This window comes from Protobothrops mucrosquamatus, unplaced genomic scaffold, assembly GCF_001527695.2.
Source record: "Protobothrops mucrosquamatus isolate PMUCROS unplaced genomic scaffold, P.Mucros_1.0 scaffold3307, whole genome shotgun sequence".
NCBI classification, from domain to species: domain Eukaryota; kingdom Metazoa; phylum Chordata; class Lepidosauria; order Squamata; family Viperidae; genus Protobothrops; species Protobothrops mucrosquamatus.
The window spans coordinates 1-11,863 of NW_015389297.1; the positions used below are offsets into that span (position 1 = coordinate 1).

At 49.5% G+C, this 11,863-nt stretch overlaps 1 protein-coding gene across 1 annotated transcript in view; it reads left to right on the plus strand.

The window, feature by feature from the left end:
- Positions 1-237: 237 nt before the first annotated feature.
- Positions 238-11,863, plus strand: part of LOC107297439 (DNA-binding protein RFX2-like) — a 15,474-nt gene continuing 3,848 nt past the window's right edge. Inside the window, exons 1-7 of the mRNA XM_015826802.1 lie at positions 238-284; positions 2,084-2,203; positions 3,560-3,669; positions 6,587-6,705; positions 7,978-8,096; positions 8,616-8,767; positions 9,225-9,322. Coding sequence (XP_015682288.1) covers positions 253-284; positions 2,084-2,203; positions 3,560-3,669; positions 6,587-6,705; positions 7,978-8,096; positions 8,616-8,767; positions 9,225-9,322 — 750 coding nt within the window. The 5' untranslated portion in view covers positions 238-252. The remainder of the gene's footprint in view (positions 285-2,083; positions 2,204-3,559; positions 3,670-6,586; positions 6,706-7,977; positions 8,097-8,615; positions 8,768-9,224; positions 9,323-11,863) is intronic.

Sequence of the window (11,863 nt, forward strand, 5' to 3'; positions counted from 1 at the left end):
TTTTCTTTTTTCTTTTTTCTCTCTTCTCTTCTCTTCCCTTTTCTTCTCCTCCCCTCCCCTCTCCTCTCCTCTCTCACCCCCATCTCCCCTTCCTCCAAGCAGTTGCAGTGGCTGCTGGACAACTACGAAACGGCGGAAGGGGTCAGCCTGCCCCGCAGCTCTCTCTACAACCATTACCTCCGTCACTGCCAGGAGCACAAGCTGGATCCGGTCAACGCCGCTTCTTTCGGGAAGCTGATCCGCTCGGTCTTCATGGGCCTGAGGACACGTCGGCTGGGCACCAGGTCTGCAAGGGGGGTGGTCTGGGACAATTCGCCACGGGAGAACTCGCTGCAGGACAAGAGTGACACTAATATCAAAGAATTGGTGGGATAGAATCGCTAAAGAACGGGTGCCAAAGGAGGGACGGAATGAAAATTATTTTAAATAAATTGAATTTGTTGAATTGTCCCAAGCGAGTTGGCTGTGGCGAGTTGTCCCATTCCGGTCTGGCAAGGGTTGGGGGCCGGGGAGAGACCCTGGATATTTGGGGGTGGTTCACTTCCTCAGAGAATGCCTGCCCCTTCGGCAGCTGCCATCTTGCCTTTTTTGACACACACACACACCCGGAAAAGCTGAGCTGGGTTGGGGGTTCCGTTTTGCGAGCCACTCAGGATGCTTTTCTGCTTCTGTACCAGCCTATTTTTTTAAGCCTTTTTCTACGGCATCCGAGCTGCTTTTTGAGAAGGATTTCCCGGCCTTTGCTGTGGGGAACTGTGGGAAAGTGCAGGTCAAGAGACGGGGGGGTCTTCTAAACCCTCTTGGGCATCATCGTGTCATTTGCACGATATCATCAGAAACATCATGGCGCCCCCTTCAGTAGGAAGAGGGTAATGAGAATGGAGACTGCAGGAGTCCAATCTCTCCAGTGGGGGGAGCTCCCGAGATCTTTTCAACCTCCAAATGTGGTCGACTTAATGGCCACAATCAGGACCAAAATTTCCATGGCTAAACAAGACGCTTGTTAAGTGAGTCGCACACCCCGCCATTTTGCAACCTTTTTGGCCACGGTGTCATGGTTCCGATAGATGAAACTCTTCAAAAGAACTTCGAGGCGTTGTTTACCTTAAAGAATCTTTTCTTCGAGAAACAACGTATCGGCACTACGTAGTTGAACCCAAAAACGAAATTCCCCTCCCCTGGATACAAAGTAACAAAGCACAATTCCCTCCTCCAATAAACAGCCATAAATCACATTCCCCAATTAGCTTGAAGCGCAGGCTTCCTCCCCAGCCCTCCAGCCCACCAAAACGCTATCAGCTCTGGGCCCAATGTCCTTGGGTTCCCAGGGCTGAGTTATTATTGTTATGACTAGTTGGGCTCTCATCTACATTCCCCCTCCCAGCAGCAACTAACTCTAAAAGCAATAATGGAAAATGGGTGCATTTCCATCTGTTGTCAAAGCAAGAGCATCCGACGTTAGCAGCGTTGACACACGGTTGTTAAGCGAATCGCATGCAGTCGTTAAGCGAATCTGGCGTCCCCCATTGACTTTCCTTTTCGGAAGCCAGCCGAAGGGGGAGGGGGGTCGCAAATGGCGATCGAGCGATCCCAGGATGCTGGAACGCTTCGTTTAAACTTCCTTTTTATTTGGGGGGGGGCAGTTTTACATTTTTTTACAGCCTCGAGTGGCCTGGCAAAAGAGGCAGCAAATGAATTTAACCACCACAACAACAATAACAATAATAACATTTAATAAACAGGAGCCGCTTGCCAAGCGCCCGAATTTTTGATCACGTGACTGCAGGGTCATAAGTGATGAAAGATCAGTTCACAAGTCACTTTTTTTCAGTCGTAACTTCGACCGAGTGGTTGTAAATCGAGGACAACCTGTCTGGGGCACCAAGGGGGAGACCCTCGGCGGTGCCAGCCTGTTACCAAGTGGGGTGTGTGTGTGTGTGACCAACTTCTGGGAAGGATTCTTGCGGGGGGATTTGCAGAGCCCTCTAGCCCCTCTCCCATCAACCCCCCCAAAGCCCGTTCCCGGGATGGCTGCCCCCACCTCCCTCCCTGGAAATAACCCGTGGCCCATTATCCTCCGCAGGGGGAACTCCAAGTACCATTACTACGGGATCCGTCTCAAGCCGGAGTCGCCCCTGAACCGCTTGCAGGAAGATGCTCAGTACATGGCCATGAGGCAGCAGCCAGCCCACCAGAAGCAGAGGTAGGAGCCCGGCCCTTAGCGACAGCTCTTGGGCGGGGGCAAGTGGCTAGTCCTCATGGAACTGCCGGGGGGGGGGATGTTCGGAATGACAGAAGGTCTTTCAAACGGGCAAGAGAAGACAAAACACACGGAGCCTGAAAGAGGAGTAATTTCACGGTCTTAGGGTGACTTCCTCAAAATGTTAAGTCAACTACAAGCCCCATCACTCCAGCCAGAAAGCCCGAGCTTCCAGAAGTTCCATCTGACCAGCTGTTTTACCCACACACACACACACACACACTCACACACTCACACACATACACCTAGGGATCAACCTATTTTCCAAAGCACCTGAGGGCAGGACAAGAAGTAACAGATGGAAATTTATCCAAGGGGAATCCAGCCTAGAATGAAGGAGAGATTTCCTAGCCGTGAGACCAATTGATCAGTGGAACAACTTGCCACCAGAAGTCATGGGTGATCCATCACTGGAAGGAAGTTGTTGTTTTTTTTAGAAGTTTTTTTTATTTATAACACAGTTAAAACAAAAATGGACACAACGTAACATTCCGGTATACGTATTTCTAACAGTTTGTTCCTCTTCAGACGTATAGTTCTTAATCTCTATATATACATACATATTTTTCTATACAATACAATATCTAATTTATTTCTCTATATACCAACATACAGTTATATATATTTCTATCTTAACACTAGCTTATAACCCGAACAGTCCCCCTTGATCCACACCAATAATACAATTTGTCCCAGATTCCAAAATAATCTGACTCTGTCTTGTCCTTCATTTCCATTGTGAGCCTGTCCATATCGGCACACGATAACATTTTGTATAAGATCTCTTCTTCTGTTGGCATTTATTCCTCCAATTTTGTGCATACGCCAATCTAGCAGCTGTGAAAATGTGTAACATCAGGTAGGAAGTTTTTAAGACAAGATTGGACAGCCGCCTGTCTGAAACAGGTATAGGGTCTCTTGCCTGAGCAGGGGGTTGGACTAGATGACCTCCAAGGTCCCTTCCAGCTCTGTCATTCCGTGATTCTGTAAGACTCTCCTGCTGGAGCAGGGGGTTGGACTAGATGACCTCCGAAGCCCCTTCCGGCTCTGACATTCTATGATTCTGTAAGGGTCTTCTGCTGGAGCAGGGGGTTGGACTAGATGACCTCCAAGGTCCCTTCCAACTCTGTCATTCCATGATTCTGTAAGGGTCCCCTGCTTCGGCCGGGGGGTTGGACTAGATGACCTCCAAGCTCCCTTCCAACTCGGTTACTCTGTGAACCTTCCTTCCTCGAAAAGCCTCCGTAGCTACTTCTCAAGGTATAAGCAGCCTCTTCCCCCCCCCCTTTTGTTCTGCAGGTATCGGCCTTCCCAGAGGTTGGACGGTGCAGCTGAGGGGGGAGCCGTCAGTTCCCCCACCCCGGAGGAGTCCGTGGCCGCCCAGTGTCAGCACCACCAGCAGTACATCGGTGAGAAAAAAAATTCCGGGGATCCGGGTCTCTGCTGCTCTTTCCGGCAGTCTTTCCAGCCCGGTGTGCCACCAAGGTCGTTTCACAGGACCCCAAAAACACTTAAGGTTTTATCTGATTTTGATTACTTATTAAATTTATTTCCCACCCTCTCTCACTGTGCCGAGCTGGGGGGAGGAAAAAAACCCCGTTGCTTTGGGAGAAACTTTCCGGGGTGGGGGGGCAGCGGGAAGCTGCAGGCGTGAACAGGGCAGACCTGGGAGGCGGACGGCCAGCGATTGGATTTGTGCAAAGCTTTGGAGCACAGCTAATCCCGCCGTTCCATTGAGGGACCGTTCGAAGTTGCAACGGCACTGGGGGAGGGGAAAAAAGCACTTATGACCATTTTTCACACTTAACGACCGTTGCAGCAGCGTCCCCCAGGGTCACGTGTTCAAAATTCAGAGCTGGGCAGCTGACTCGTATTTACGACGGTTGCGGCCTCCCAGGGTCACGTGACTCCCCCTTTGCGACAAGCAAAGTCAACGGGGAATCCAGATTCACTTAACGACCGTGTTGTTACTTCACGACTGCAGCGACGGTGGCAAGAAAGGTCGTAAAATGAGGCCAAGTGGAAATTTGGGTCTCAAGTCTGGTCATTGAGGTCGGGGGGGGGGGCCTACCTGTAATATATTAACGAATAGTGGTAGTGTCATGGTTCCGACAGATGAAACTCTTGAAAAGAACTTGGAGGCATTGTTTACCTTAAAGAATCTTTTATTCGAGTAACATAATATCGGCACTACATAATCGAAGCCAAAAACTGAATTCCCCTCCCCTGGGCACACAGTATCAAAGCACAATTCCCTCCTCCAATTAACAGCCATAAATCACATTCCCCAATTAGCTTGAAGTGCAGGCTTTCTCCCCAGCTCTCCAGCCCGTTGGGCCCAATGTCCTTGGGTTCCCAGGGCTGAGCTATTATTGTTATGACTAGCTGGACTCTCATCCACATTCCCCCTCTCAGCAGCAACTAACTCTAGAAGCAATAGTGGAAAATGGCTGCCTTTCCATCTGTTGTCAAAGCAAGAACATCCGAGGTTAGCAGCGTTGACAGGTAGATTATCAGTGGGCAGTTAGTGTCTGCCTAATTTTGCAGACGGTAGAAAAAAAATTGGCCACATTCACAGGAACTACCTCCTACCGATCCTGATAACAACAGTGGCACACGTCTATGGAGACTCTCGGTCATCCAGGTCGTAGTTATCCCAGGGATGCTTTTTTCAGGAGGAAACTGGACTTCCTTATTTTTCCTTTGAAGACGTTTCGCTTCTCATCCAAGAAGCTTCTTCAGCTCTGACTGGATGGCAGGGAAGAGAAGGATTTTATATTCCTTGCAGTCATCTGCTCATTAGTTCTCTCTCTCAGGGTCGTTGAGGCCACCTGGAGGTTTATCTGTGTCCTCAGGGTCACCTGAGGGGTGCAAATGGGTGTGGAGCCTTCTTGGAACTGCGGAAAGGACTGTGTTGTAGACTGGAGATAGACGATGTCGTATCCCCCCTCATTTTTTGAGAGAGAGGGCTGTTCAGTTTGGACCTAGATGCCCTCTTGGACCCCTTTCTCAAGCCAGCGGTCCTCTCTGTCCAAAATGTGCACTTTCCTGTCCTCGAAAGAGCGGACTTTATCTTCATCAACGATCTGGACGAGGGGATAGATGGGGAACTCATCAAATTCGCAGACGACACCAAGCTGGCAGGAATAGCCAACACTCCAGAAGACAGGCTTAGGATACAGGAGGACCTGGACAGACTGGAACACTGGGCGCTCTCTAACAAAATGAAATTCAATGGTGAAAAAGTAAGGTTCTACATTTAGGCAGGAAAAACCAAATGTACAGGTATAGTATAGGGGGTACCTTGCTCAATAGTAGCAATTGTGAGAGGGACCTCAGAGTCCTAGTGGACAATCACTTAAATATGAGCTAACAGTGTGCTGCAGCTGCCAAAAAAGCCAACACAGTGCTAGGCTGCATTAACAGAGGAATAGAATCAAGATCACGTGAAGGGTTAATACCACTTTACAAGGCCTTGGTAAGGCCTCACTTGGAATACTACATCCAGTTTTGGTCACCACGATGTAAAAAAGATGCTAAGACTCTAGAAAGAGTCCAGAGAAGAGCAACAAAGATGATCAGGGGACTGGAGGCTAAAGCATATAAGGAACGGTTGCTGGAATTGGGTCTTTCTAGTTTGACGAAGAGAAGGACGAGGGGGGACAGGATAGCAGCCTTCCAGTATCTCAGGGGCTGCCCCAAAGAAGAGGGAGTCAAGCTATTCTCCAAAGCTCCTGAAGGCAGGACAAGAAGCAACGGGTGGAAACTCATCAAGGAGAGAAGCAACCTAGAACTAAGGAGAAACTTCCTGACAGTTAGAACAATTAACCAGTGGAACTCCTTGCCTCCAGAAGCGGTGAATGCTCCAACACTGGAAGTTTTTAAGAAGAGACTGGACAGCCATTTGTCTGAAATGGTGTAGGGTTTCCTGCCTGAGCAGGGGGTTGGACTAGATGACCTCCAAGGTCCCTTCCAACTTTATTATTATTATTATTTCAAATGCAGATGGGTTGCTGACTCTGCTCCTGATGGGTTGGTTCTCCTCTGTTGCCCCAAGCTTGTGAAGTTGTCATTTTTTTTCCCCAATGCAGAGATCTGCCCACGCCTCCCTGCATTGTAGTGCACACGCCACGTTGCTCAGTTTGTGTCTGGGTGTTTCGTCCTTGGGGTGGACCAGCTTCTGCCTTGGTGTACTTGTGGGTTTGAAGTGTTGCCCCTATGTTGTGCTGGCTGAAGACCCCCCCTGAGCTTTTCCCACATTCCTGCAGTGGTACACAAAACAAAACAAAAACCCCTCCCAAATCATTTTTTCCCCTTGCCCTGCAGATGTCACTCATGTCCTGCCCGAATTCCCGGTCCTGAATCCGGACAACGTCCTCCTGCAGGAGGGGATCGAGGCCAGCGACCTGCAGGCTCTGGAGCTCTTCTACCGCCGGCATTGCGAGGTGATTCTCACACATAACCAGGGGCCACCTTTGGAGGGGACCCACCTGGGAGCCCCACGATGTTTGCCTCGCCATGGGGCACCCGTGGGATGATCTCAGGAGCACCTCTCTCTCTCTCTCTCTAAGTCGCCCCCATGACGACAGACAGACAGACAGATAGACAGAGAGAGAGAGAGAGAGAGAGAGAGAGAGAGAGATGATGGATGGATAGATAGATAGATAGATAGATAGATAGATAGATAGATAGATAGATAGATAGATAGATAGATAGATAGATAGATAGATAGATAGATAGATAGATAGATAGATGATAGATAGATAGATACCAGTAGACAGACAGACAGACAGACAGACAGACAGACAGACAGACAGACAGACAGACAGACAGACAGACAGACAGACAGACAGATAATAGGTAGGTAGGTAGGCAGGCAGGCAGACAGACAGAGATGATAGATAGACAGACAGACAGATGATAGGTAGATAGATAGACAGACAGACAGACAGAGATGATAGGTAGACAGACAGACAGACAGATGATAGGTAGATAGACAGACAGACAGACAGACAGACAGACAGACAGACAGACAGACAGACAGACAGACAGACAGACACCGATAGATAGATAGATAGATAGATTAGATAATCTTTATTGTCATTTTTTTACTGTGGGCACAAGGGCACACATTAAAAATGAAATTTGGTTCCTTGCTCTCAAAGTGTCCACGTACCTAACACACATTTTAAACATGCTGTATGCAACATATGTACAGACCTACCTGTGGTGGCGAACCTATGGCACGGGTGCCAGAGGCGGCATTCAGAGCCCTCTCTGTGGGCACGTGCGCCATCGCCCCAGTCCTAGGCCTTCAGCTGGGTTTTAGAAAACCTTTTCGCTTTAGGCCTCTGCCGCCCTGTGCCCCCCCCCCCAAAAAAAAAGGTTCAATCAGTCAATTTCAACTTCTTGCGGGAAAGAAAAAGATCTCGCAAAGCTGGAATTGATTGATTGAACTTTTTAGTCCCACCCAGTCTGCCGTTACCACCGCAGCCACGCCTACCCAACGGGCCATGCCCACCCAATTGGCCACACCCACCCAATGGGCCACGCCCACCTGGCACCTGATGATACATAAGTGGGTTTTGGGTTGCAGTTTGGGCACTCGGTCTCTAAAAGGTTCGCCATCGCTGACCTACACCCTTACATACAAGCAACATATAAATATGGATCGCTGTCCATCTAGATCTGATTTTGGGGGTCGTCTGTCCCTGCAGGCCAACGTCGAGGTGGTGATGAGCCTCCAGCTGCCCTTCCTGGAGAAACTCTGGCGTTCCTTCTGGAATTCCGAATCCCTTCCGGGCCGGACAGGCGCCGGCACCCCCGGGGCCTCCAGGTAACGCCACGAGCAGGTGGCCTCGACTTACGACCGCAATTCCCCAGGTTCCCGTTGCTAAGCGGGACAGTTGCTGAGCGGGTTTTGCCCCGTTTTAACGGCCTTTCTCGCCAGAGTCCTTAAGTGACTCACCGCAGCCATTAAGTGAGTCACGCGGTTCTTAACCGAATCGGGCTTCCCCTTCCCCCCGTTGACTTCTCTAAAGGGGGTCACTTGACCCCCGGGGACGCTGCGACCGTCATAAATATGAGTCAGCTTGAATTTTGATCCCGCGACCGCGGGTATGCTGCCACGGTCGTAAGCGTGAGAAATGTTAGTAAGTCCCTTAATTTTCAACGCTGCCATCACTTCGGACGGTCGCTAAATGAGTGGTTGTAAGGCGAGGACTGCGTCCGTTTCAAACCCGCCCTGGAATTGTGGGACCCCCCCCGGGCGCAGAGGTGAGCCTGGGAGCGGATTTTTAGGCAGAGGGACGCGAGACCGCTTGGACCGACGGGCTCTCCTGCCTTCCCTTGGCAGCGAAGAGCCCTACGAAGCCGTCCTCCCGCGACACAAACTGATGGCCTTCTGCAAGTACGAGCTCGTCCTGGCCTGGATGCGAAGCTGCGACAACCTCTTGTACCAAACCCTGGTGGAGATCCTGATCCCGGACGTCCTCCGGCCGGTTCCCGGTGCGTGAAAGGGACGGTAAAAGGAGGATCCAGAGGGTTGGGGGCAAATAGGCTGACTCTGCAAACCGCGTAGAGAGGGCTGTGAAAGCAGCGTGAAGCGGTATCTTAAGTCTTAGTGCTGGTGCTAAGTAATGAGATATTTGCAAGAAGTGCACCAAGCGCCCCGTAGTTCCTCCCTGAGCTGGAAGCCTTCTCTAGAATGCTGCTGGTCTTCCCAGAGGTCCAGCTTGGCCGAGAGGCCAGTCTTGAATCCGGCTAGTGCTGCAACAAGCAAGGATTTGGAGGGTGGCTAGATCAGGCTCAAAGCTCCCTTTTTCTGCAGTAGCAGCTCTTGCGGGCCGCCGTTGGGCCACAGCCCAAGATGGCGGACGTGAAGCTTCCACCGAGGGTCGGGTGAAAGTCTTCCCGTTGGGGCTCCCCGACTCGGCTGAGGCCGCTCCGTTCTCTTCTCCTGCAGGCACCTTGACCCAAGCCATCCGCAACTTTGCCAAGAGCCTGGAGGGCTGGCTGATGGGCGCCATGAGCGAGTTCCCGCAGCCCGTGGTCCAGAGCAAGGTAAGCAGGCAGAGACGAAGGCAGAGCCCCTCCACGCCCGGACCGTGTGTGTGTGGACCCTGCGGTCTCCCCAGAACAAAATCCCAACCCACAAGTCTGCAGGAACCTTCTCTTCCCCTTTTGAAAGGGGGCACCCCCTTCTTGCCTGGCCCTCAGGCACATCGGCCGTTCTCAAAGACCAGCCCTGAAGGTCTGTGGAGATTCTCCGTCCTCCAGGTTACGGCTTTTTTTCTTCCAGGAGACAACTGGACTTCAAAAGCTTCTTTAACTCTGACCGGATGGCGGGGAAGGGAAGGATTTACACTCCTTGTAGTTATCTGGTCATTAGTTCTCTCTCTGAGAGTCGTTGAGGCCACCTGGAGGTTTATCTCTGTCTCCTCAGGGTCACCTGAGTGGTGCAAATAGGTGTGGAGCCTTCTTGGAACTGCTGAAGGGACTGTGTTGTAGACTGCAGGTAGATGATGTCGTATCCCCCCCTCACTTGTTGAGAGAGAGGGCTGTTCAATTTGGACCTAGATGAGCTCTTGGAACCCTCTCTCAAGCCAGCGGTCCTCTCTGTCCAAAATGTGGACTTTCCCGTCCTCGAAAAAGCAGCCTTTGTCTTCATCAATGATCTGGACGAGGGGATAGATGAGGAACTCATCAAATTTGCAGATGACACCAAGCTGGCAGGAATAGCCAACCGTCCAGAAGACAGGCTTAGGATACAGGAGGACCTGGACAGACTTGAACACAGGGCGCTATCTAACAAAATGAAATTGAATGGTGAAAAAAGTAAGGTTCTACATCTAGGCAAGAAAAACCAAATGCACAGGTATAGTATAGATTGTCTGTGTCCTCAGGGTCACCTGAGCGGTGCAAGTGGGTGTGGAGCCTTCTCGGCTGCAGGATGGTTTTTTTCTGCCCGGGGTGCCTTCCCTGTGGAAGACGGGCGCAGGCTGTTGGGGACGAGTCCGTGTGGTCTGCATCTCAAACGGAAGCGGACTACAGGAACATTGGGGAAACAAAATGAGCACTTCACAAGCGCTGGGCACAACAGAGGAGAACCAACCCATCAGGAGCAGAGTCAGCCGTCCGTCTGCATTTGAAAGACAAAGTCCGCTCTTTCGAGGACGGGAAAGTCCACATTTTGGACAGAGAGGACCGCTGGCTTGAGAGAGGGGTCCAAGAGGGCATCTAGGTCCAAACTGAACAGCCCTCTCTCTCAACAAACGGAGGGGGGATACGACATTGTCTATCTGCAGTCTACAACACAATCCTTTTGACAGTTCCAAGAAGGCTCCACACCCGTTTGCACCACTCAGGTGACCCCGAGGACACAGGTAAATCTCCAAGTGGCCTCAACGACTCTCCAAAAGAAGGCAAATGACCAGCGGTCTGCAAGGAGTATAAATCCTTCCCTTCCCTACCATCCAGTCAGAGCTGAAGAAGCTTCTTGGATGAGAAGTGAAACGTCTTCAGAGAAAAAACAAGAAAGTCCAGTTGCTTCCTGAAAAAAGCACCTTTGGGACCAGCCCTAAAGGCTGGCTTGACCTCTCCGGCTGCAACCCCTCCGACACGCAGTAGCACAGTAGAATAAGCGATCACAGCCTCAGTACATTGTTAAATGTATTGACCAGCTAGTTTACCACAGGGTAACTCTGGACGGCTTACAACATTAATAATAATAATAATAATAATAATAATAATAATAATAATAATAATAATAATAATAATAATAATAATATTGTTGTTATTATTATTATTATTATTGTTATTGTTGTTATTATTATTATTATTATTATTAAAGTTGGAAGGGACCTTGGAGGTCATCTAGTCCAACCCCCTGCTCAGGCAGGAAACCCTACACCATTTCAGACAAATGGCTGTCCAGTCTCTTCTTAAAAACTTCCAGTGGTGGAGCATTCACCGCTTCTGGAGGCAAAACCTATAGGCCACATAAATAAAATACTATAAAAGTCCAAGCTATTCTCCAAGGCACCTGAAGGCAGGACAAGGAGCAACGGATGGAAACTGATCAAGGAGAGAAGCAACCTAGAACTAAGGAGAAACTTCCTGACAGTGAGAACAATTAACCAGTGGAACCACCTGCCTCCAGAAGCGGTGAATGCTCCAACACTGGAAGTTTTTAAGAAGAGACTGGACAGCCATTTGTCTGAAACGGTATAGGGTTTCCTGCCTGAGCAGGGGGTTGGACTAGATGACCTCCAAGGTCCCTTCCAACTTTACTATTATGATTATTATGATTATTATTATTATTATTATTATTATTATTATTATTATTATTAATTTATTTTTATTATTATTATTAATTCATTTTATTATTATTATTATTATTATTATTATTATTATTATTATTATTATTATTATTATTATTATTATTAGGAGTGAGGGAGCAGGAATAAGAGGCAGAGCTGAGATCCGTTTCCGATCTTATCAACCACCCCGTGTTTAATATGCACGAGCCGTTTCTGTGACAACAAATTGATCTAATCGCCCCCATCCAACGTCGAAGATTCCTTTCTCTCCCCCCCCCCCCAA